At 34.6% G+C, this 26,114-nt stretch overlaps 1 protein-coding gene across 1 annotated transcript; it reads left to right on the top strand.

Moving 5' to 3' along the window:
• The first annotated feature begins 2,736 nt into the window (after nucleotides 1-2,736).
• On the top strand, nucleotides 2,737-24,601 carry RNF212 (ring finger protein 212). Its single transcript, XM_010577940.1, has 12 exons — nucleotides 2,737-2,848; nucleotides 4,464-4,525; nucleotides 8,602-8,676; nucleotides 11,420-11,476; nucleotides 14,558-14,616; nucleotides 16,757-16,821; nucleotides 16,911-16,980; nucleotides 17,796-17,841; nucleotides 19,187-19,250; nucleotides 21,077-21,149; nucleotides 21,925-22,121; nucleotides 24,564-24,601. Exons 1-12 carry the CDS (start codon nucleotides 2,737-2,739, stop codon nucleotides 24,599-24,601), a joined length of 918 nt encoding a protein of 305 aa, XP_010576242.1.
• The last annotated feature ends 1,513 nt before the right edge of the window (nucleotides 24,602-26,114 follow it).

Raw genomic sequence — 26,114 nt, forward strand, 5'->3', positions numbered from 1 at the left:
TAAATGCACAGATTGAAAAATTGCACACCATCTAATACCTAACATCCAAAGAAACCCTGCATCTATGAGAAAATTGGTTGTATATGATTCTCAAGCTTCTCTCATCTTCTATTCTGATTCTTACTCTAACTCTGGTTTCCCCATCTATATCACAGTCTCTGGCATCCCCTTACATTTTACTTCTTGAATCCCTTCTTTTATCAGTTTTTTTCTCTCTACAGATATAAAGCTAAATCTCGATGAAGGACTCAGTGACTAAGGCACCATTTAAGTTCAAATCTGGATTGTTAATAAAATAGAAATCAAAATATTTCCTAATATTTTAAATTTCTCTACTTGCTTAGTAATCTTATTTGGTACTACCACGAACAGTTCAGCATTTCAGACTGACTAGGATTCAGATAGTAGGCAGAGAAACAACTATATCCCCTGCGGTGCTTAATTTGGTGAGTGTCTTGAACTCAACCTATGTATGTGTAACACCTAGCTTTTTCTCAGATATAATTGTGACTGTTTTTTTTTAAATATTCAAAGTTTTAAGTGATGCTGGAGCCCACCCTTAAGATTATGATCAGTGGTTGCAGCAATTACCATGGAAAAGAGAGACCCAGACAAACAATTTGGAATTACTATTTACTTCCAGATAAGCCGTATACATTAGGCTATAGAATTGAGATCAGACGTCTCCCACAGTTGTTTATGTAAATTATAGTCTTTATGAAGTATGCTAAAGTAAACCAAATTACAGGTTTCTTGGTAAACACTGAATTTGTGCCTATGTATTTTATTTTGAGTTATTCCTACGCTAAATTCTTCAGTCTGTTTTTGTGTTGGAGAATTATTTTTGTTTTCATTATTCAGTAACTGTAACATGACTGTCTAAGGAACTTACCAGTTTTTGACTTAATGTATATTTCCATTTTAGTTATTGCAGCTTGGTTGACTATAACTTTGTGCCTTAATTTAGCTAGCTTATGTACAACTGGTAGAGTAGATACAGTATTGTGCAACTGCAAGTAAAAAGCTGTGGTTAAAAATTCAGATAATCAGCTTGACAAACTGCAGTAGTGTAAGAAGGAGTTGAAGGTGGTTATAACATGACCCATCTCAGCACTTGGTTAACATGTAAAAACATGAAACTTGAAGTTTCTAGAGAGTGCTATGGTAGCAGAATATTGTGGTTTGGCTTCCTACTTGTCTTTCCAGACCCTTCAGTAGTCTAAAAGGTCATGAAAGCTGAAATCTGTAGCCCAATTATTGTTTTAAAGGCACTGCTTGCTTTCTTTTTTCTATCTTCTCACCCTGTGTTTTCACTAGCAAGGAAATGACATTGCCCTTTAAGTTCACTTATGTTTACAGTATGGGAATGAAAATACAGCTGTGAGTATGTGAGAATCCATACAGTTGATACAAAGTAGAGACAAAAAGCAATGCTCTGTGGACTAAATCAATCAAAACCTCATCAAGCTACTCACTGAGGTGTGTCCTATATTTAAAAATTCTGAGACTTTAGAGTTGTCACTTGAAATGCCCAGTACGTAAGTGTTATTAAATTCATTTTTACAGAGCACTCACTTACAACGTGTCTTGTAATAACATCTTTGGTGGTGGGAAAGAAGGAAAGATGTGTTATAACCATATGGTATATGAAGTCCAAGAAGAAAGTTTAATAAAAGGTTGTTGTGAGCTTGTGGTTCAGACCTTAGCTGATATTTAGTGTAAGGCTCCTAACTACATCCCAATGACAAACTTACAATATACTTAAGCTTTTAAACCAAATGGACAGGCACCACGTCAGAATTTATAAAGGAGCTGATTATGTTTCTCTGTATTAATTAGGTCTAGACTCAAACCAGCACTGAGACCTGGAGCCTTGACTATAGCTTGAAAGTGCTTCATTCTTTATCTGTAATAATCATTAAATATCTTTGCTTTGATGAAATGCTTTCAGTCTCCTCCAAAATTTTTAATGAACTCTATAAAGCAGAAGCTGAATCGTAGCTCTTTTGGGAAGGACTTTGGGGCAGCACTCTTTAGGAAGTTAAAAGTCGGAGGTTCCTCCTATGCAGTCTGTGGCTCTGTCGTACCCAGAGCTACAGCCTACACTGCAAGTAGGTCTGTAAGGGAATTTTCCCCTAAAATTTTCATCAAGGGAAATTAGCAAGCCCTGGGTTTTTTTCAGTCTAAGGAATTAAAATCAAAACTGCTTGTTTTGCTCTTTTTCCTCACCAAAAGAAGCGACAACCAACCGGTGACAGTAAATTAATAACCTCCCCAGATTTACTGCATTTAAAAGAGGGAAAAACCACTACCATTTTCCACACACCTACTGTCCTGATGGCAGCCCCTGCTGCATGGCTGCCTCTGTCAGGAGGACAGGTCTCGTGGCAAAGCACCTACCCTAGAGCCCCTGTGGCTGGTCCAGTTCAGTCGCCCACCTTTGGGGAAGGGAGGGAGAAATCTCTCAGAGAGGATCCCCTGTTGTGGGCACCTCTCCAGTTTGGTAGTGAGAGGCCAGAAAAAACCCGTGTTTTGGGGTGTGAGGGTCAAAGTCTGCTGCCCTCAGGCCCCCCCCGGGGAGGGGCAGCACCCGTCCTCACCTGAGGCCCGGCAGTGCCTCAGACTGGAGGAACATGGCGGAGGGAGGCCTGTAGGCCTCACCCCGGGGGCGGCAAGGAGGGTCAGCATCTGCCTCAGCCGCCTGCTCCCTGCCGGGCCCTCCTGCCCCTCCACCCCATGGCTGTCCCGGTCTTTTGCAACGTCTGCTTCTGTGAGCCCCGCAAGCCCACCCCACGGTTCAGCCTCACAAGCTGCGGCCATGTTATCTGTGAGATCTGCCTCCAGAAAGGTAATGGCTGCTGCAGGCACGGGCGGCCTGGCCCTCTGCTTCAGCGGGTCAGGCAGTGCCGGTGTGTACACATCTACCTTAACCATTAGCATTTCTAACTCACTGTGGAAAAAAGAAAGGCCTGAGCATTTTTTCTTCTCAATCTAATGTTATTGATAAACCTTTTCAATTCTTGGTATAGATTTGCTTTAAAAAACACTTGCGTCTGCCTCCAGATGAATCTGGCTGGAGCAATGTGGCTTTGAGAGCAAGCCTTAGATACAGAAAACTGGAGGCTTTAATAAAATTTGAGTCGGGATACTTATGATCCATGATTGCATTGTAAAAAACATAAGATGGCATTCTGTTCTGTCTAATTTTGGAAAGGGCATGCTTTTTCATTAGTGAAAGAGCAACTTGCAAAGCATAGGATTTGTTTAGTGCAGGTTTTGCTAATAGTCTTAAGACATTTTAAATCTCAGTATTGTTGCCGAAACACTAGAAAATTTTCAGCAGCATTAGGAGGATTGGAGGTGATGTTTTGAAGCTCCTCTGTGTCATATGCAATTCCTGAGTCATATTCTGGGGCTCCTGTGATGTGCTTAGTTGAAGATCTTTGGAAAAGATAGTGGAATATGGAAGTTGCTTTGCAAAATGAAAAAATAACAGACAAATATCAATATTTTTGCCTTTGAGGTCATGCTAAATGCCCTGTTTTTTGTAAGGGCACACAGAATAAATGATCAACCTGTATTTCAGAATTAAAAACTTTTGACTAAAAGTTTTCACAAGGTTGCTCTTGAGGAGAGAGGATCATAAAATGCAGCTTCTAAATACAACTTGCAGGCTCCTAGAACCTGAACAACAGCTTTCCTTTCTGCTTTTAATACTCTTTGGCAGAAAAAAACCTGAGACATTATGTATTTTTTTTTTTGCTGTGGATTCAATAATAATGATAATATCAGATTTAAATTTAACTCTTTAAAGATGTTTATAAACATTGATCCTTAGAATCCTTACAAAAGAAGCAGCTAGTAAAATTATTAATTATAAATATTGTAGTAATATGCATTTGCTAGAAATATTTGCTAATATGTTTGCAAATAATCAAATAGACATGTTAAAAAATGGTGAAGTTTTAAAAAGTGATTTGATTAATTTTTCACTGGAAAAATTCACAAGGTAAAATTATTAATTCTTTGAAGTCAAGGTTTCATGTATTTTAACAAGTGAGCCAGACTGGGCCCCAATCTAAAAAGTCATATATCTGTTTGACTCTAACTCATTAGTGCACTTCAGCATACATTTAATTAAACCAGGCAAGTAGTCCTATTTAAATCAACAGAACTAAAAGTCACCTGCATTCAGTGACACAAATGATATTCATAAAATCATTTACATGAATGCTTATTTGCAGGAGTAACACCTGATGACATTCACACACATTTTCCCTGTGCAACTGTGTGCAATGGTTATAGAATCAAATTCTTTATTCATGCTTATTTGCATTTCTTGTATAACTTTCAGATTCCTTCCACAAACTCCAAAAAAAAGGTTTAAGCATCAAATTCTGTTGAATAGGTATTCAATATCTATTCAGTTTGATGTATATTTTAAATGTGTCTTTACCTTACAGGCAAAAAAGATGAATGTTTGATCTGTAGAATTCCTTGTCATACATTAGTCCTTTCAAAACAGGTAAATGAAGCTTTACTATTGCTGTATTACATTAATCTGTAGTTTGCTTAACAGCTAAATTATTTGCATTACAAAATACTTCCCTTTTGTTTGCCAACTGTGACATGAATATTTACTGATGATAGGTTGGTAGACTTAGATATTTATCCACTAAACAGCTTTTAGTTTTATGGATTTCTTCAAATAAAAGCCTACAGAGAGTTTTTACATTTTCAGATTCTGCTGGACTGTAAATCACTCCAACCTTTTGAAGAAACATGACTGGCTACTGTGTAACTTTCAAACTTTCAAAATGTGGAAAAATGTTTATTGACTTTGCCATTTGTACATCAGAGAAAGTGGACTGTAATGAATTATTCATGTAATGAATGGAATCAAAAATCTGCATGGTGGTGCATCAATATTTTCAAGTGTATTGGGTTTTTTTCCCTGTTTTCTCTTAAGCTTAACTATTTTCCTAATGGCCATGTGATTAAGAGAGGATCTGGAAAATTATTGGGAATTCTTGCTATTCATTAGAGAATTAATAGCCTTTAATTCCCTTTCTTGATAAATCATTAGAAAGATCGAATTTTCCCATTTGTCCCAGGAACCATCTTCTTCTTAGCTAATTTCATAAATGGGTTGTGAAAACATTTGTATATTCCTAGACTGATGCCTACCTAAGAGATAAGCCTGCCTTACAATGGTAGAAGAAAAACACTAAGAGTATTCAATACAGCTAACACATAAAGTCCTACAAGGCTGTAAGGCAATCATGTACATGTAATAGAGCACAATTTGGGACTAATCCTGAAGAGGTGACCTTGAAGGAGGTCATGATTTCTCTAGCTATGTTTAAAACTGAGCTGATAATATCTAAATACAGAAATCTCTACCTCTATATACTGTATATAAAAAAGTAAAAAACTGTTACACTATATTTTATATTCGTAAACACAGAACCTTGCAAAACTGAAACAGGGTGAAGAAGACAATGCTACCAAAAGTAAAAAAATTACAGCAAACCGACAGAATGCAAACATAATACAAAGGAACAATGCACACAGTAGTCAAATAAAAAAAACCAAAAAGCCTCTCATAAAACTTTTAAAGCAGGTATTTTAATAAGCTTTCAATATCAGCCTATCCTGGCTGCAAGTTTTGTTATTAATTTCAGTCACAGAATAATTTAGGTTGTCAGGGACCTTTGGAGGTTATCTTGTCCAACACCTTGCTCAAAACAAAGCTAATTTTGAAGTTAGATCAGTCTTAAATAGCAGCATTTCAACAGAACTTGATAATTTACTTCAAAAATACTGAAGGAATTTAAAAATGCAATGACTGGGATACTAACAAAAATATTATATGTTTCATTAGAACCTGCCACTGCTCTGGAGGACTGGAAGGAAGCAAATTACCATATTCTTTAAAAAAGACATTCATGATGATTGCTTAGCCTTGATTAAGAACAGATAAAATGATTGGAATGATAATTAAAGATGCATATAAAAAAGTCATGACTCTATAATTCAGGCACCCGAGTGGAAATATACCTGGTAACCTTTATGAGCTTGATGCTATGGAAGAATTCCCAATGAGTAGGAGGTCCTATAAATGTGTTAAAACTCCTCATTAAATTGCATATTGGGGCAATCAACATCTACACATTAAATATTCTCATCTTTACAGTAATGGATGCTTGTCACCTTTATATCTTCCTTCTATGTCTCATGATCCCCACTTGCTTTTTCCCAGAGGATGGCGAAGTGTTATGATAAATCAGAATCTCACTGTTCATTATTTCAGAATATCATATTAACATCTGCTACTCCTCCATGCAACAGATAAAATATTAACAGTGTTATACAAACGTTTATTTTAAAGAGTCTTACATCAGCAATGAAGCTGGTTGTTTCTTATTTTTTTCAGATCTGATAGGTACTTAAACCAAGGTCATTGCTTTTTTAGGACCCTAAATAGGTTTCTAGAGCTTGCCTCCTATGAATATATTTTAAAGATGACAAATGTATTTTTATGAATACAGTAATTTTTCTAGATGAAATTTTATTGTCCTGTTTGTATTTTCTTTACTTAAATATCATAGATAGGTTAGACTGTGGTTGCTATCTGTCTATCTGCTTTTCTCTTTCTCAGTCTGTCAATTTACACTGTGGAAATTTTTGAATGCTTTGGCTAATGTCAACCAAATTCAAAAAAAGCAGAGGAAGTCTCAAATACAATTAATTTCCTCCTGTGAGTTCTATAAAAATTAGTAGCTGGGGAAAGCAAGGAAAAGCAGTTTAGTTCTCCTGGTGAGAGAAATGTGAGTACAGCTCAACAATAATCCGAAGTGCATTTGGCAGCCACATGCACAGTTCTACAGTAACCAAACAGTGCATGCCATCTTTGCTCAGATGAATTGCTATACAGGACATCGAAGTAGCTCATGTCAGAATATGGGGAACGAAAGATATAAACCTGTTGCAAATCCAGGTTATTAATTTAGCTCCTCATGTAATTATTTTTCATACATATAAGACTTAATTCCCTCTTGTTATTAAAAATAATATAATATAAACACATGTTGAAAATAAGTTTGGCAAATACAGCTGTTATTTAGTCTTGGATATTTGACTTTATACTAGTGTTATACTATTTCTGGAGTAGGTAAAAATATTGTCTCTCTATATGTACATTTCTAAATGAAACAAAGCCTAATTCTTTTTTATTTCAGTACAATATTTTTAATTTAAGTGATAACACTTATATTTCTATTTTCATAGTAGCTTAGAAAACTGTTGCTTCATTTACAGTTGGCCTACATCCTATTTCTTTCAACAATTCACCTTTCTTTAATTTTTCAATTTTTTAAACTTTCTGAGATTCTTTAGTACTTCTGGGATTAATTTATATTTTGCCTGCAACAGTTTCAGTTCTTTTTGACTGGATTTTGAAATGTGGTTCCTTACATGAAGGATGCCTTTTATCTGGGACAATCTTCTTTTATCATCTAAGTACGCTGGGATTGTTTTTGCTTTTTTATTGAACCTTTGGCTAGTTGTAAGCCTATCTTCTATTTTACAATCACAATACATCAGAGAACCTTCCAGTTTGCAGTTTACAGGTAGATTTTTTTTTTTTTTGCTAAATTCCTCATTTTTAAAGGCTGTTTACTGTTATAGTAGAAGATAATTGAAATATGATCACTGTTAGTTCTTAGTAATATAACTATTTTAACTTAGTACTATAACTAGTGTAACTATTTTGGGATTGTATTTTGTTTGTTTTTCTTATGAATAAATTAGGAATACATGTATTCCGGATAAGAGTAACACTTAACTAAGTTATCTACAATGCTTTGTAGATTTGGATAGATGTCCAAATGTCAGTATCATTCTGAGATGTGCTTTATATTTTGTATCATTTCTTTCTCACCATAAATAAGTATATCTTTATTACAATGATAGCTTAGGTACAGAGCACTTACTCAGCATTTTCTAAAAACACAGATGGCCATTTCTGAGGTCATATCATGATCTCTGATTAAAAGTCTCAGTCATAGAATACTTGAAAAATTCAACTATGATTTTAGGGCTTTTTTCTTATGCTAGGATAGCATTCTGCTGCTCAACAGGCAGGAGTGATAAAGGGATCCCAGTCAGCATTTGAGCTATTCTGAAAAGGACTTTGAAACAAAACTGAGTATAAGATGCATCCATGTGGCTGGGGACGGTGAGAACCAAAAAGCCTGGAAAGGGACTGCCGGAAACCTGGCTGTTGGTCTGAAGGCAATGCCTTTTCCAGGGAACCAAAACATCTTCCTTGAAAGTCCTCTGGAAATGGTTATTGTCTTAGTTACAATAAGTATATATGTGTATAATATATTTAAACAAAAGCACAAAGCCTTCCAGATGGTTAGTAAGGGCATTAAATAAAACTGTGCTTGTTTTCAAATTCTGTATCATCCCACTTTTGAGCTGTCTATTCTTTATTTATATACATCAATCAGTTTAAGGAACACTTCACAAAATGTTTTATTTAATATAACTTGCAAATAAAAATGCTAACCTTGGTACACTTTCTTTTCTTGGTAGACAAATCCTGATATTCAATCACTGTTCATGGGAATAGATACGTTATGCAAGAAATATTCAAAAGAAATATCACAGGTGAATCTGCCTTAAAACTTTTTAACTCTATAAAATAATCAGCAACTTCTACTGATTTTTATATAAATTGGAAAAATATATGAGTGAATGCTTGAAAATGAATGCATGCTTATTACCATCTTTTCTTCCTTAATTCCACAGTTTCAAAGTTCTTAAGAAAGCATAAATTACTCAACACGGTCACTGCTTATGTTTTCAAACTCTCTCTGAGGACCACTAGTTTGGTTATGTTAATGGTGTAAAATCACTTTCAGTGTCATGCAGTGAAAAATTAGATGTGCCAGAACCTTAAACATGCCCAGACAGTGTGCCCTAATTATAGCAATAAAAAGTTACACAGTGAAAACCTGAGCGGGCTAAAGACCTGAGCTGAATGCATGTTCTCTCTCTCTTTTTCTTTTTCTTTTTCTTGTTTTAAATCAAAACAGGTCTGCTTTTTTTAAGACAGATGCAATAAATGATTCCAAGGTAAATTTCCTCCCTGCCTTCTGTAAACTCCAGGCAGGATCCTTTCCTTCAGGCTTGGTTTCCAGTCCAGAAATTTAGTAGCTGTCTGGGATAAATGAATACATATAAACTGCTATTCCCTCCTCATTTTCTGCATCTTTTCAGCTTGGCTTTGGGACTTGTCCTTGTCCCTCTTACTGAGCATTTCAGTGGCAGTTTCAACCACTCTAGGTTGAACTGTAGTAGTACATTCTCCCTGAATCCACCTGTAACCTTCATTGTGTATTCTCATTTCCTTTGGCTGGTACTTGTTTGATCTTGTGGTGAGCTTCCTGATCTAGCAGGCAAGTAACACAGGGAAGATCACCTGCTTTCTTCAGTGGTTATTATGGATTCACATTTGCTCTACTCTATGCTTCACAAACTTCTCCAAAGCTGAGCACAGTCGCTATTCTCAGCACTCCTTCTCCTAAGATGCATAGGTGACACAAGGTAAACAAGAAGCCTTCCACTTTTAACAGCATGTACAATGATCAGCAGTTAATCTGTAAACTGAACAAATCCAGACAGCTATACCACCAATCACATGTGAATACAAACTTCTGTAACACGTCAAAGAAAGTAAAAAGAGGACACAATCTCAAAAGACTAAGGTGGGTTTTCTGTAGCCTGAGATAAGCTATGGAAAACATATTGGAGTATAATTAAGGCATTAAGGTATGTTCAGAACTTCTACCAGCATCAGAAGACATAAGAGCAGTTTGTGCTGTATTAGGGAAAAGATTTATCTAATCTAATATCCTGTTACAACAGCAGGCACTCTCTCATATGAGAGCAAGGCTGGCATGTAGTGATATGTCTTCAGAACAGCCTCCTAGCTTTCCACACAGGGATTTCTCAAGGTGGGGATGGTGCCTTTGCATTCAAAAGCTTTTGGTAGATAATTTTCCCCATGTAATTGTCAAGTTGTTTTCTGAATATTTAGCATCTATCGCATACTATGGAAGGGAAGTCCACAGGTTGTAAACTGTGTGATGATTTCCTTTTTCAGGTCTTAACCTGCTACCTGCTAGTTTCATTTGATACTCTTGAATCCCATTCTAGAGGAAAAAATAACCATTCCCATGCACTCCATCTGTGCTAATCATCAGTAGACTGCTAACATATCCCTTCTTCAAATGTCTTTTTTTCAGCCATGAAGAGTCATATTGCATGTGGTCATTCTTTTACTGAAGCTTTTACATACCTCTGATTAATCTGAACTATCTCCAGACCTACTATATCTTTTCTGAGATGTTAAGCAGACTCAGGATTTAGTAACATATATTTTTTAAAGTGCAATAATGATGTTTCCTATTCTATTCCTCTTTTAACCACTTCTAAGACCTGATTTGCTTTTTTTTTGACTGGTGCTGAGCACTGAATTGACATTTTTACAGATTTCTCCTTTATAGACCCAAGACCTCACTTCTGAGAGGTTGGAAGCAGCTCAGAACCATTACTTTCTGAGTGGCTGTTTCTTCCATCAGTTCTTCTGAAGACACTTCTGATCCTTTGATGAGTATTCAATGGGAACCTCCCAGGCTCTTCTACAGTGAATAAAAATGAACCATTTCAAATAGATACTCCACTATGGGTTTATCTTTTCAGAGTGTTTCTTTTTGATTTTCTCTATCCCTACACATTTTCTGGCAGTTTTCTTACACATCAGAGAAAAGATTTATTAGTAAGTTATTGCTTATTGTAATTTGTTCCTCAAGCTCTTGTCTTGCCTACCTTGTATGTTTTTACTTTTAACCTGTCATGGTTTATGATCCTCATTTGGACACAAGAAGTGCTTACACACCACCAGACAGTGTGTCTAACAATTATTTTTTAATTAACAGGATAGTTTTACAAGGCAAGTTATAATTACCAGTAAGACGCATTACTTTTTATGTTGCCATTAATTTTATGTGTTTGCTTAGCACTAATGAGTAAGAAACACCACAGCTAAACTGGCTTCCCAATGTCTTTACCTTGTAATTGAACATAGTGTTAAAATATAAATTCAGTGAAACAAATCTACCAACTCTCGGGTAGGTCAGACTAGATTAAATAAACTTTATAAAATTTTCTCTAATAGTGATAATAACTTAGAATGTTTTGTTGGGGAGGATTTAAAGAAGATATGTTAAATACTTATTAAAATATAGAAAAATTTGAATACTGTGAAGTAGTTCTTCTCCATGACTTTTTTGCTAAGGTTGCATAAACGTAATTAGGTGAAACTTGATATAACTGTATTTATTTTTAGATTTCAGAATTTCAAGAAAAACATCGTAAACATTTATTAGCATACAATAGACAAAAGGTAACTCTAATTGTGATTTTCTTATTTTTGTTGCTTATGTTTGCCTTGTTACTTTGGTTTATTTTTAGAAAATATATTCAACTTTTATTGGAATACTTAGAATAATTTATCTTGATTGACTCATTTCTGTCATTATAAATACCAGTTTTTAATTGTTTAAAATCTGTGAGGACTTTATTAATTATGGTTACTATTATTTAATAAAACAGATTTTAGTTGTGGGGTGACCAAGATTAAATGGAGAGTCAAAGGACAGGGAGAGAAGAAATCATTTCACTGTAGGAGGACAAAGTGGAAGAGGTGGGGAGAGAGTGGTACTCAGATGATAAGCCTAGAGGAAAAGAAGACTAGGGCTGACAAACTAAATGAGAAGCTTGAGCAGTGGAGAATGAGACTAAGGGCTAGTACTTCAAAATAGGGATAGCTCAATGGGAAGAGGAATAGCATAAATTATTCTGTGAAGAAGAAGTACTGAATTTGTGACTATGCCTCTTCCTCTGTAGGTTGGAAAGAAAATTTCTTTTTCATTTCTCAGCCACTTCTAAATATTTGATAAAATAGTTGGCTATTTCATTCATTTCTAAGGACACAGCCAGGTATATTACTTAAAGCTACTTGACAATACTGGTGAATCAACCCATCAGTAGGTGCCCAATGTATGAAACGACAGAGGCAAACTCATATAGCTGGCCAATTGGCCATTTTGTGTGTGAGGACAGCACCTGATATGGCTCTTGTGGGTAGAACAGCTTGGAAACTTAAGTGCTTGTGTCACATTCTCCACTGTTTTCCATGACTGCATTTTGGAATAAGTCCTAGTGTCCTGTCCTTTTGCTTACAAAGCCACACCATGGAGGAATCCTGATTTTATGTCCCCTTCTAATCTATTGTACTGACTCCAGATGGTAAACCTGAAGACTGTAGACAAAGTAAAATAAAGCTCTTAACAGAATTTTGCATAAATAGAAATCTGATCTCCAAAGAATCTGTGCAGAGTCTTGATACTTTTTGATGGTAAGTTTCTAAGCTCTTTACTGTTGAGGTATTCATTTAGCAGTGTTTGTAAAGTACTCAAGGATGCTGCTTGACCCAAGGAAGGCGTTTAGGTGACAGTACAGAAAGAGTTGAAGATTTAGTTGGTTGCTATTTCAATGGCTCGCTGTTTTGGGTGTTTTTGTTGTTGTTTTGTCCATTCTATGTATTAGTATTTTAAATCTGCTTGCATTGGATCAGGGTCAGAAGAGGCTGGTTGTCTTAAACATCCTATGTGCAGCTATGGCTAGCACTGGTGAGACTATTTTGGTGGAGAAATAGTTTGACAGTGAGGCTGAGGTAAGCAAGGAAGAGAAGCATTTCCCTGTGTAATGACATACTCATCTCCTTCCTGTGAGTTTCAGTTAGCAATGCTCCCTCTCAGGGCTACTGGGAGGGAGTCTGAAGAAGCTGGGGAAGGCCAGATCACAACTGGCAGAGGCACACAGGATGAGAGAGTGGGAGTAGATGCTCAGGGTTATAATCTCCATCTGAGTCTTCCTTCCTTCCACTGTCTTTGAGATGAAGGTGAGTGGGAAAAGGATGGAGCAAGAACGATTATCACTATAAACAGTTCAGCAAATGGCAGTGACCCCAGGGCAGATGAAGAAGCACAAAACTACCCTTTGACACAAGTGCTTCTTCCTGCCACTCTCCACTCTGCAGGTGTTGGCTTTTGAGAAAGGTGGAGTACTGCATAATGAAATTCACAATCAGGTTCTCATGCTTGGCTATCTTGTTTGTGGTCCCCTTCCTTATTTCTAGTATGTCATCCTTGTCACTGTCAACCAATAGGTCTCACGACATTGATAAAAGCTTCTTTGTTGCTGTTTCTGTCAGTTGTACAGATACTGTGGTGCAGGTGACAGTGTGTGGTGTGCGCACTTGATGTCCATATTCCTGGCAAGTCTAGACCCTGTGTTGTGCTAGGACCCAAAGATATTGAAACCCAAATAGTTTTTCACCTTATTTAAGGCATTTAGGCCTAAAAATGATCCAGTCCTACAGAGTGACAGGGTAAAGTACATTGTTCCTGACATCTGTACTGGTCACTTTCTTAATCAAACCTAGCTTTCGTTAGGAAAAAGAAAAAAGAATACACAAAACCAGATCTTATGTAAATTAGAAGTTGTCTTTAATCTGTTTTGCAGAGTTTCACATCTGCAAAAAGAGCATATATCTCCCACAAACAATATGATTTTATAAAGGTATATCAGGTAATGTTATTAAAGAATTTGAATAATATTGTGAGGAGAAGCTTGAAAAGTTAACAAGAAAATTCGTAATTTGTCTTCAAATCAAAATATGAGTAGTGTGAAGTAATGAAGGACTAAGGTCACACAGTGGAAATTAAGGGTAAAATATAGATGAAGTATTGAGGCTATTGAGTAAATTTTTACATCCTTCATAAAATATAATGTATGATAGTGTAATGAAAGACTGTAAAAAATACACATACTAGGGAGCTGACCTAATGTTCTTGACCTTAATGTTCTTCAATTTTGCAAGCTCATAACATTCTTTAATGGAGATATTTTTGATTGTGTCTATAACATAACAGGAAATACTCTTCACATAAGCTTATTACAAATAGATACTGCAAAGAACTGAATAAATTTTGAATCTGAAATGAGAAATATGGGAACATGGTATTTGGTATTTTGTACAGTTATTGGTATCTTTTCCAGATAATTTCATATTAAATGCAACATAACTTTTGCATCAGATATGGAAAAGAGGAATAAAAATAAAAGCAAACTATCTTTAAACACTTATCTTAGTATTCATTTATCCAATATCACCAGCACACTTCACAAAAGGTAATCAAACTAAGTTTGTAACTGCCAAAATGAAGCATATATTTTTCAGACTGTTTAATAGACCCATATAACAGCTATAGTCTTGCCCCAATAAATCTGGAATAGCAATGATATCTAAGATTAAAACCAACAGAAAACAGCCTTTCAACACTTTAGAATACTAGTTGTATGAAAATGGAGTTGTATATCACACAAATAGATTTTGTTTAAATCTATGATTATCTCACAGACAGTAAAGTTGGAAGAATCTCTCAAGAAAGTAACACAACAAATGCATCAGATACAATGGTAAGAGGTTTAATGCAGCAAAAGTAAATGAGAAATAGTCTTTTTAATCAAACAACAGTAAGTTTAATTGATAAAACAATAAAAAAGTCATGCTTTGTTTGCCTTTCTCATATAGCGTGTTGTATAAATAGAAGAAGCTTTTTTTTATAAAAATAAATGAACAGTTATTTCTGTCACCAGGTCCATTTTCTTCACATTAATCAAGCCTGTCAGGAGGAATTCTTTTATTTTTAAATTCAAGTCAGTAGTTACTCTAAAAATGAATTTTTAGCAATCTCTATCATATAGATATTAAGTTTTAAAATTTTTATTTGCATTTACATGAACGTGTTTGTTTTTTTTTCTAACAGGCTTTCCAATATCAGCTTGGAAAGTACTATGATATCTTTCCTAGTATCTAGCCCATTCGCAAAATTACCAGTTTTTTGTAACATGATTCTCATCTTCTCTGTTTCTTGTAAAAATCAACTTTTTGACTCAAATTAGTCTTTTTTCACAAATGTGGCAAGGAGATAGCCAAGAGGTAGCTCATTGTTATTCCCCTGCTGTTACACCTTAATCTTTCCATCTTATTTATTTCCAATTTAAAGCCAAAGTTCTTATTGATCCCTAAGTGAACTCTGTGCTATTACTTTTCATTTCATTAAATTTTATTTCAACTATTTGTTTGAAAATATCACATTTTTTAAAATCATTATGTAGTTCTCCTCAATATTGATGTAACTTTCTACCTTCAGAACTTTCTGTCTTCAGATTTCACAAACTGTGGGCTATCCCTGAGTCATCAGGGAGTATATTACACAGGACCAGTTGCGAGACTAAACTGAAGGGGACATGTCTAAAAACATTTCTGCACTGCCTTCATCCTTTTTTGTTGCTGTTTCCCTTTTAACGTTATTTATAGCATACATGCCTGAATTAATCACTCTTATCTCTGCTTTAAAGTCCACATGGCCTATACAGCACTCTAATGTTTAAATTGAATTAACACAGAAAAAAAGTAGTATCTTACTACTGTTTAAAAAAATCTGCTTACCAGAACATAAAACAAAACAAAAAAGATATCAGATTGATCTACTGTGATCCACTTATGGTGAAATTACGAAATTTTCCATATAGCATTTGTTTCTATGTCCTATTTTATCCTACCCATTTTCTAAGATTTCAAAAATATCTGGGAAAAAACCCTAACAGGCATTGTCTGCTTTTCCCTTTTAGTGAATATGGGTATTAAGAGTACTTAGTGTATAGTTACAATGTAATTCTCCCTATAGATCCATCTTCTTGAGAGAAGCCCTTCATGAATGCCACTTTATGAACAGCAGTGATCAAGGATGCTGAAATCTCCTTAATAAGCCAGTTCATGAAGCCAGAAATTTAATTGCAAAATTTTGTTGATCTTTATTCCTTTTCTGTGTTTTTTCAGTATAGACTTTCTTTTGACTCTGACATGCACATAATACTGTGTTATGCTCTCTTATGCTTCTTGGGCTACTATAATGGAAAGAAAAACAGTATAAAGGAAACTATGTATGTGGTGGATTATCATAGTTTATACATTTTTATCCACTGCCTCCTTTTTCTTGTCTGCATTTCAAATAAATAGAATTTTGGTTATACCACACACAGAGTTCTTACTGAATTTCAGATTTTTCAAAGGTCTACCAAGAAAGTGTGACTTAGGGCTTCTTCTTGCATGCCCACTAGACATGTTCTATTTATGGTTATTGGCAAAGGTATCAGTTTTACATAGCTGTTGATCAATAGTATAAATATGCCAACATTTCTTTTGATAACTGGATTTTTTAAAGTTTGGAAAATGTATACATCAAAATGAAGATTTTTGGCTCAACTGTAGTTAATAGTTGTGCTTTAAGATCTGTTGTTCCATAAAGTACATAATGTTATCCTAAATTGATATTGTTGGGCATGTAATGACTGATACAGACATTATGATATAAAGTAGTTAGTAGCTAATCAAATACATTGTTATTTTGCTTCATGGCAAATAGTGTCATGTTAAAACCAGCTATTGATGAATAAAATGCTTTGATTTTATGCTTTATTGACCAGCTAAACAAATGAACTAACCAAACCAGCTTTCTATTTATACCTGTTGTTTCTTCTGTTTCCCCTTTAGTATGAAACTTCCTGAACAAACTACACAATGCCCATTTTCCAGTGCAAGTAGAAATCCACTTTCCAGTAAGAAGTGTTGGTTTAAGATACTAACTATGGAATACATATCACTAGATATAGCTATGTTCTAATATTAAATTTATTGATGACTTTAGTTCCTTCAAGAAAACAAGATGGTTATTCTTCATGTTCTCTTCATCCTAGTCATCCTTCCTCTTCTGAAATGTAGGTACAAATCTGTAAATTTTCAATGAAAATCTTAACAGTGACAATATACTGATATTTTATACAGAAAGCCTTTTTTTTTTTTTTGGTAGTGAGTTTAAAATAAGTGTATTTTCTGATTTTGCATTTTGTTTCTGCAAACTGTGTAAGTAGGAAAGAAGTGGAGACGGTCTTACCTATCCAAGTGTACATCATAACTACTTCTATAGATTGCCTTTGTAATCACTGGAAAAAATTCTAAGGCATGATGCACATTATTCTACAGGCTTTTTGGCTAGATTGATTAATTAGTGAGGAACTCTTCCCATTGACTGCAGGGGAAAACTAAATGACTTGTACAGACACCTATCTATACATTGTAGTTATCTAAAGTTAGATGGGATGAACTCCAATAAGGCTCATTAAATTTTAAATAAAATACAAATAATAAAATACAACTTGCTCAAGCTAAAAGATTTCCATACCTGTGACTTTGACTTTATTTTTTATAAAAAATATAATTTCAGAATGCCCTTGTTGTGGAGACAAGTGACAAATATATAAACATGCATATTTATTCTGACTTAAATACAAGAATAGCAATGCTAATCATAAAATAACTTTCTCTATGAATGTCTAAACCAAAGCCCAAAATCAATAGATTTTTCTTACTGCTAGTGGGTTTTGGAACAAGTCCTAAATACTTATATGTGTTATGCATTATGCTTTTCTGTTATTAGTCAAATTTAACATGAGAATACAATGTAATTTTAGTCGTTATAATGAATGTGTTATTTTTATTACAATGTCATAATTATTTTGAACTTTGTTGTAAGAATGGAGTCAATGGAGATTGATCCTGTACCTTCATCAATGAGAAAAGTAAGTGATATTTTTATATATGTTTATATAAGTATGTATATATACATACAAATGCTTTTGATTTCTCCTACTCTGTTAATACTGCAAAAAAATAGGATCCTCCCTCCACCTCCTTCAAAAAAATTCTTATGTATGTGCTGATTTCAGCTATGCTTGGTGCTTAGTAGAAGTCAGATGTTCCTAAAAAGGAACCAAAAGGAAATAAATCACAACATTGATTTCTGGAATTATATTTTAAACTTCTGATGCTAAATTAAATGGCAAATTCTTGAAATCTCAGTGCACTTATGTTATAAAAATGTTGTAACTGTTTCCAAAATAAATGTTGGTAATGCATGAAACTGAGAGTTGCAATTAAATTTAAGTTCTAATATATTAAGCAATGAAAATATATGTAAGATTTCCCCATTCACCAGACCTCATGTAGATGTCTGCAGTGGAGATTTATGCTAGCATCTTAAGGTTTCCTTAATAACCTATAGATTGTTTGTATCCATAGATAGACCTATATCCATATGTATAACCTATGGATTAATATGTGTGATTCATCTCATTCTAAACGGAACTTATTGGTTTCATTCCTGATTCTCTTGACCATAAAGGGAATTTCGGGGTATCAGGCTGGATGTAAATACTGTCATTGCAAATGTCTGAAGTTACAAGAGGTGAATCACTTGGCACTCCACATCACACTGATTTTCAAAACATTCCTGAAATTTCATTTCTGATGGATAAATGTTTTTTTAAGCCACAAATCAAGCGAGTAATTTTCTTTCACCTTTCATAAACAATTTTGTTTGCTGCTTGACCAGGTGACCTTGCTTCTGTCTGTGCTCAGGGGCATCAATCTGTGTATAGTATCTTCACGTGTTAAGAAAAAGCTAGGTGTAGAAGTCAATGGTCTAAAAGCAGTGTTAGAACCTGATATTTGAGTAGGAAATTGCAAACTTGGAATGACATCTCTAACATGAAAATGAAGGCAGGAGTTTTTCACTGTATTAGTATTCAGATTAGGAGAGAGAACTTCCAGGAAGAGGTGATAGCTTAAGAATGGAATCTCAGCACAGGAAATTATGTACGTGATATTTTTCTTATCTGAATGTGACAGAGAGGACTTCTTGGAATAAAACTAAAATACATGTACTTTTTCTGTCCCTGTAGATCTGTTAAAAATAACAACTTAATTTTGAGGTTTTGCATTTTAGTGCTATGAACAAAACTGGCAGCAGAGAGCACTAGAAATCTGCAGGCTTTATAGACCTCAAAAACATAACACTATTGCTAAAAATACTTAAATAATTAACATACTTATTACACTGTAATTAATACCTTGCCATTCATTTAGCCTGAGACACCAACTGGTCCAACAAGATTATCGTTAATAACTCCACCTCAAGATGGACGTATGGGTGAGTAAAAATTGAAGTTTGTAACTGGATAACATTTGTATTGCATTAAGAGGATTAATAAATTAAAATCTGTATATTAGCAATTTACTGAGCAAACTTGAATTGTATTGAGGTATAAGGAACTTATCATGTATACATCAATCCAGCAGATGGGAAATGGTTAAAAATGAAGAATGAAATAAGTCTTCCTAGTACTGACCTACTCGGTTCTGTCAATAATTACTCGTAACCAAAATGATTTTTGCTGAGCAATCATAGGCAACAATTGCAAAGAAAATACTGTAATGATGTGTATGGTTGAACAGAACAGGCATACTTCCCATATATGTTGTTGATCTTCTATTAACCTTCATAATTATATTTGTTTATAGTTACCAGAGATTAACATTGTCCATAATGTCATGTTAAAAATCACATGAGGAAAAGGGGGGAAACTAAATGGAAGTTACAAAGCATAACAAAAGCAAGGTAATTAAGTTGAGACCAAGAATTTCTTCAGAAAGGTGATTTTTGTTTTTCACCATATCACAGTAATAGGAGATAAGGCATTTTACCTGCCTGTTTCCTTTCATTCCTGGGCTGTTGCAGAACTTGGGTAACACTCTGATGTAAATAAGACATGAATGACAGCCTACTGAAATTAGTGCAGTCTCCTTGAGTACTGTTTATTTGTGAGGAGTTTCCCAGATATTCCTAATGTTCTGCAGGTCTATCATTCATGTGTCCCTCCCGTTCTTGGTTTTACATTCAGCTTGTTTCTGTAACAGTCCATTCTCAGGCAGTCTTTCACCTGGCTTCAGCAGTTAATAGAATCATCTCTAGCCACTTAAGGAGCTTTTAGCACTCTTGTGTTTTTACATGGTGTAAATGTCCCGAAACAATGACAAATGCAATTGTAATGCAATTGTAATGAAGGAGCAAAAATTGTTTTTGCTATGTTATGTCTGATTTATATGTTCACATCCTTCCTAAATGCATGCTTGCCTATAAATTTATGGATAACAAGACAGCAAGAGTTGAGGTTAACTGGTTTTTTATTGTGTTTAAATAGAAATAGATACTTAATGAGATAGTAAAAGTATATGTAGAACAGTTATTTGTTCAGCACATACCAGAATCAACCCATAAAGTTTTGCAGTGGACAAAGCTGAATGAATCAAAGCGTACTTGCAAAAGTAAGGGCAAGTAGAAACAATGATTTAATGGTGCACTAAAGAAAGTTTCCTTCTCAGAGATGGACGGGGCAAAAAAGGATAGCTGAAGAAGTGGAACACCTCAGCAGAGCGATCTTGATAGTCTAATAATAGTCTAATAAATGAGAGAAGGTGAAATAAACCAACATATGTGTTTAACTTGAAAAAGCTTTGCAGGAATGGTGCAATATGATGTTTTTGTGACAGCTAAACTCTATATAGAATTAATCTATTGAGATTAAAGGCAATTTTTCACCTTTACCCTCTGTTGGAGTACTGCTGAGGACTTTTGATAGCGTTCACTTTTGCTGGATCTTCTTCTAGCAAGAGGTACTGGAAGACAACTCATGCCTCAGCACATGTCTTGTCTGTGCTAAACTGTAAAAACACATTATTATTTTTTAGGGCTATTTTAATCCTTTCTCAAGTGACATGGTGACTTAATTTTGTCAGCCAATTCCTTATCTTTCATTGTCTGTTGTAATTGTGCGCCATTTCTAATCCTTGAATAAACGGATCATGAGTTTGTCCCAAATAATGCACTTAAAGTACTAATCTTTGTTTCCAAGGTTACCTCTTAAATAAAATGTGTAATTCATGTTGGTCCAGCTTTCAAAAATTCAATTCTTACAGGTAGTGTATCCTACAGAGGTACTCAGTCATCTGGAATAATGTCAAGTCAAAATAGTAGAGCAGGATCTACAAGGTAATTAAATACTTTTTCAGGATGCTACTGCCTCCTATGAGAGACTGAAATTTCTCTTGTCTGGCCTGTATTAATCCGTATGTTTAAAGGCTATATTCTATATCTGAAGAATGGTATTGTGCAGGCTAGCTATCACCTATATGAATGTGTTTGATTTTGTTGGAAGGTTTTATTTTGAAATTGCTTTCTTCAAAAATGTGCAGAGATAATCTGAGTTCCTGTAGCTGTGGACATCTACAGTCGTGGTACTTTTACACAAAGGGTAGTAATTTTATAGTAAGAAAGTGCAACGACCTCTCTGCTTTATAATTCTAAAAATCAGAGCTGACAACACAATATCTCTTCTCTGAATAACTTGAACATCTTCATGCAGCATGTAGCAGGTGTTTCAGGTTTTTCATCTAAACATTGAAAATGTCTCAAACTGTGAAAATTATTAACATAAAGAAAAAACTTAAAATGGTTCCAGAAAAAGTAATCTCTTGTTCTCTATAATCATTAAGCCAAATAATCTTCCTAGCACAAATTTAAAATGTATATATAACAAAATATTTTTTTTTCCATTTCTGGCTCTCATATAATTTGTTTTCTCCTTCTGCTTTTTAAAATATTTAAAAATCCTAAAGACATAAAAATCTGATAAGGAATATATAGAACACAATAATTTATAGCATTTTCTATTAAAATATTAGCACTCTGAATTTAAGTGGTTTTGAAATCTCTTGTACTATGAAAGTAGCCTCAAATCTCATCCATGAATTAATTTCATTAACAGATCCACACCTATAAAACTACCACATAGTGGATGTTCACTTACATCATCATCTGGATCACAAAGCAGTAGAAGGGGGTCATGGGCCGCTTCTGATTTCAGAACCCCTCAGTTGTATCCATTTACATCACCTTCCCCACAGTCATCTGTAACAAGACAGCCAATCACCATCTCTGGACTTCTGCAAAGACAACATTTAGGCAAGTATATTTTATAATATGACAACATTTAACACTTCCTGAAAAATTTCCAGCATAACATGTTTATTACTCATTTACTACAGAACAGTAAATAAGAAGTAAATTAAGCAAAACAAAAATGATATTTCAAAATTGGAAGTAGACTATCAGCAAAATATGAAAAATGTTGATGTTTATGATCTGTATCTTGCCTTAGTCATCTGTGCAATGGAATATCTGCTGTGAAAATGTGTTCTTGCTTCATCTTGGAATGATATTTTAAAAGATATTTAAATCTCATAGTATCCATAGTTATTTTCTAGAAAAAATACCCGTTCTAAATAAGGCAAAGCATGTAATAATTCTGCAAAAATTAATCTTGCAACAAGTCCCAAGTATGGAGTAGAGAAAAGAAACACATGAGTGGAGGAAGTGCAGTGAACTCAGTGGGAGTCATAACAAGACTGAGATAGTCAACAGGAGTCCTTTAATAAAGCAGAATAGTTGAGTTGACACATGGAAAAGAAGGAAAAAAATGTCTATAATGAAAAGAATGAATGGGAGGCAGTTCCTGTGTGACCAAATGGCGTGCTGTAGAAAGTGGGTGATGGTTGACGTCTCACTATGTCCAACAGAGAAAAAAATGAATATAAAAGGAAACTGCAGTATTCTGAGATTAAGAAGTGAAATATTAGTTACCTGGTTATCAGGAACTAAGGAATATTAATGGAAATGAACAAATGAGTGAACTCATTCTGAAAATGAACAATGGATAGGGAATGAGCAGATGATAAGACAGAGCAGAGGAAGGAAGATGTGTTAAGGAAGAGAAAAAAAGGTGAGGATATTAAAAGGGTGGGGAGTAGAAAAGGAGCCCAGAACAGGGCATGGGACAGAAAAAAGGCTATAGATGAAACAGATTAAAGAATTTATGAAGGATGGAGATAAGAATGCAGAATATTAGTGTAAAAGAGGAAGCAGGATGGACCAAAGGAAAAAGGATGAGAGGACACTAAAGGTTATTTTTCCTGCGAAGCAAGAAAAGCACAAAAGAGACACTCTGGATAGTTACAACAAACAGACCAAACAAAAAAGCAAAGAATAAGGACATGATGGGAACAAAGTTAAAGAAGACAAAAGCATTTTCTGTTCTTTTATTTTTATGTTTTATAAATATTATTATTTATTTCACTGTACTTCTGTGTCACATGCTCTGTATCTTCACAGTTTGGGAGAAAAGGCTTAGATGATAATTATGATTTATTGCTTGTGGTTCTTCCCATAATCTGTATGATATTAACTTTATTTCTTTTATAATTACCTGTTATCCTGTCACAGACTTCAGTAGAAATCTTCCCAATCCCAATGATTTTTTCAATCCTAGTACTGTTCTCTCAGTTGCCAAATCTTCTGTCTCAGCTTCACATTTCTTAAAGATCTAGCTCTCAAGACACCCACATAAATGTCCACAAGTGACAGTAAAAAGGGAGATGAGATAGTCTAGGGTATTATTTGTTGAGTGCAGCATAAAACTAGCAAAAGTAGCTGCATAGAGACCAGCCCAAGAGGGGTGTAGGTAGGAATTGCACTGGGGCACATTAATTCATAAAATCATAGAATCCTAGAGTCATAGAATCATAGAACAGCCCAGGTTGGAAGGCACCTTGAAAGATCATCTGGTTCAACCTCCTGTGGGAAAGGGAGCCTAGATAAGGTTATCTAGTACTCTGACGGATCACATCTTGGAAACCTAATTCCTCATATTGCAGAGTTTACATCGCAAGTGAAATCTTTGTTATTTACATTAAAAGGATAATTCAGCTATGAAACATTTTTCAGTCCATATTAATAAATGTGACCTTTCTATTCCAGGAGTAACACATCCCAAGCAGTTTTGAGTTCATGAAACTTCATGAAACCAAAATAAACCTATTTTAAGAAATTCACTTGTACTCAAGTTATGAATGCTTATAGCTTGTGGAAGCTTACATCATAATTGTTTTTCTTGTGGAATTTCTGAACAGTGATATAGCACGTCAAATAATGCATGAACCTGATAGAAACTGTAAATAATGTACTGGAAATTGAAGATTAAACAAAAGAGCAGCTATATTTATCTTAAGTATTAGTTTTCTTTGAGCTATACAGTTACAAGTTAATTGCAGTTCATATGCAGAGCAATGCTTTGGACATTCACTTGTGTAGCTGAAGTTGGAGTAAGGCAAAAATGCTTTTACGGAAAGAGAAACCTAACTCTTTTATATAAATACAAAGGAGCAAATATAGATTCATAAAGAGACATATACAAAAGTTCTCATCAAAATGTATGGGTTTTATTTTTAATTTTTGATAGTTTTCGCTTTCTCTCTTCCTTGAATAAGATATCAAAATAATTTACATGAATAAAATTTTCCTTTAGTCTTACTAAATTTTTTTCCATTTGTACTTGTATTCTTGTTCTAGGAGCAACTAATCTTGGAGGACATTCAACAGAAAGATAAGCAAACATCTGTGAATTGTTTTAGTCAATAAGCATCTGGAGAAGCCCTACACAGTCTTTGGATATCACAGTATTTGTAATTTCTATAAAATGTCAAATTGGCATAAAATAGCTAACTATTCAGCATGAATAATGTATTTCAAACATCACTGATCTTGCTGATTAACATCTACAGTAGTTTTAAACAGGACTACAAAATCCTCTTGCTGTCTTTAGAAATTTTGGCTTAAAATATATTGTATAAATAAACAGCCTTTATTAACTAAGTATTAAGACAGAACATGATCATATATTCAATGAGCATTCCTTGCTGTGAATGCATTGAGCTGCAGCAGAACTCTATTTTGAATGGTTGCACCTGTATTAGAGATGAGCCCCAGTCCTAAAAAAAAATGTAATTTATGGACTTTTGATTCCAGAATTCCAAATTTTGGATCTTGCTCAATAGATCACTTTTTGTTTGCACTGTTGAAGGGGGTAAGGTTTGAGGGATATTACATTCTAACACGCTCTGCCGAGCTCATAATACAGTATCTATTCCACACTCCAAGAAGTTTAACATTTGACTTAGGTAGCAATGATTTCTTCCCAAAATAGAACAAACTGGGGGAATTGGGATGAAGAGACAAAACACAGTGGAGACTACCTTTATTCTCACAGAGGAACAGCAACTGGATACTCTGAATGAAGGGTGCCAGAATGCAACATTTTTCCTTTGAGAATAACTCTTAAGTTGAAATCCCTACTATTAGTATGTATGTCTGGCAAAATTTTGCTATCACTGAATCACCAAATACACACCTTTGTTTTGTTTTGTCCCTAACTTTACCTGGACTATTTAAAAAATAATAAAACTAAAAGCTGCTTTTTTGAGAGAAAGTCCCCTGAGTACATGGTAAATTTCTTTTGGGTTGAAATGTTTTGCTTGACCTGAAAGAAAAGTTAGAACAGAAAGGGGAGTATAAAAGAGTTTTTTTGTGATGCTGAGACAAAGTGTTAATTCACCCAGAAAACACAAGAGTGAATGTTTGTTCTTACTATCTCTGAATTTGATTTCATTGTTCTTACATCATCTCCTTAGCTAGCTACTGCAACGAGTTTTTAACTGGCAAGTGTGCCCCATGAATGAGAGTAAAATAGATGGAGAAACACCTGTTTTGTGAACATGTCTGGATCAGGAGCTTCCATAACAAATTTTAAGCTTCACATTTCCCTTATTTCAATGTAAAACTGCTTTTACTTTTTTACTATGGAAAGTTGTGTGTTTTCTCCTCCCCAATATTCTTATACTTCCAACTTTAGATGGGATTTCTCAGTAAATTTTCTTTCAAGCAAACTTCTATTTGAAAGATTTAGTTTTACGATACCACAGACATATATAAGTAAAGGAGTGTGGTGTAACTTCTTAAAATTCCTATTCTCCTTTAGTTCCAGGTGAGGTAGAATAGCTTGAAAAATGAGGCTAGTAAAATATGATTGCTGGCTTCCACATTAGTTGTGCCCCAATAGTTTTC

This window comes from Haliaeetus leucocephalus, unplaced genomic scaffold (assembly GCF_000737465.1).
Source record: "Haliaeetus leucocephalus isolate CR32 unplaced genomic scaffold, Haliaeetus_leucocephalus-4.0 Scaffold51, whole genome shotgun sequence".
Classification (NCBI taxonomy): domain Eukaryota; kingdom Metazoa; phylum Chordata; class Aves; order Accipitriformes; family Accipitridae; genus Haliaeetus; species Haliaeetus leucocephalus.

What these genes read in the sequence shown, in the direction of transcription:
- RNF212 (XM_010577940.1), top strand. Translation starts at nt 2,737, where the DNA reads ATGGCTGTCCCGGTCTTTTGCAACGTCTGCTTCTGTGAGCCCCGCAAG. An exon ending in CAAATGCATCAGATACAATG is followed by an intron (nt 14,617 to 16,756) that starts GTAAGAGGTTTA and finishes TTTCCCCTTTAG; the next exon opens with TATGAAACTTCCTGAACAAA. An exon ending in ACCTCAAGATGGACGTATGG is followed by an intron (nt 19,251 to 21,076) that starts GTGAGTAAAAAT and finishes CAATTCTTACAG; the next exon opens with GTAGTGTATCCTACAGAGGT.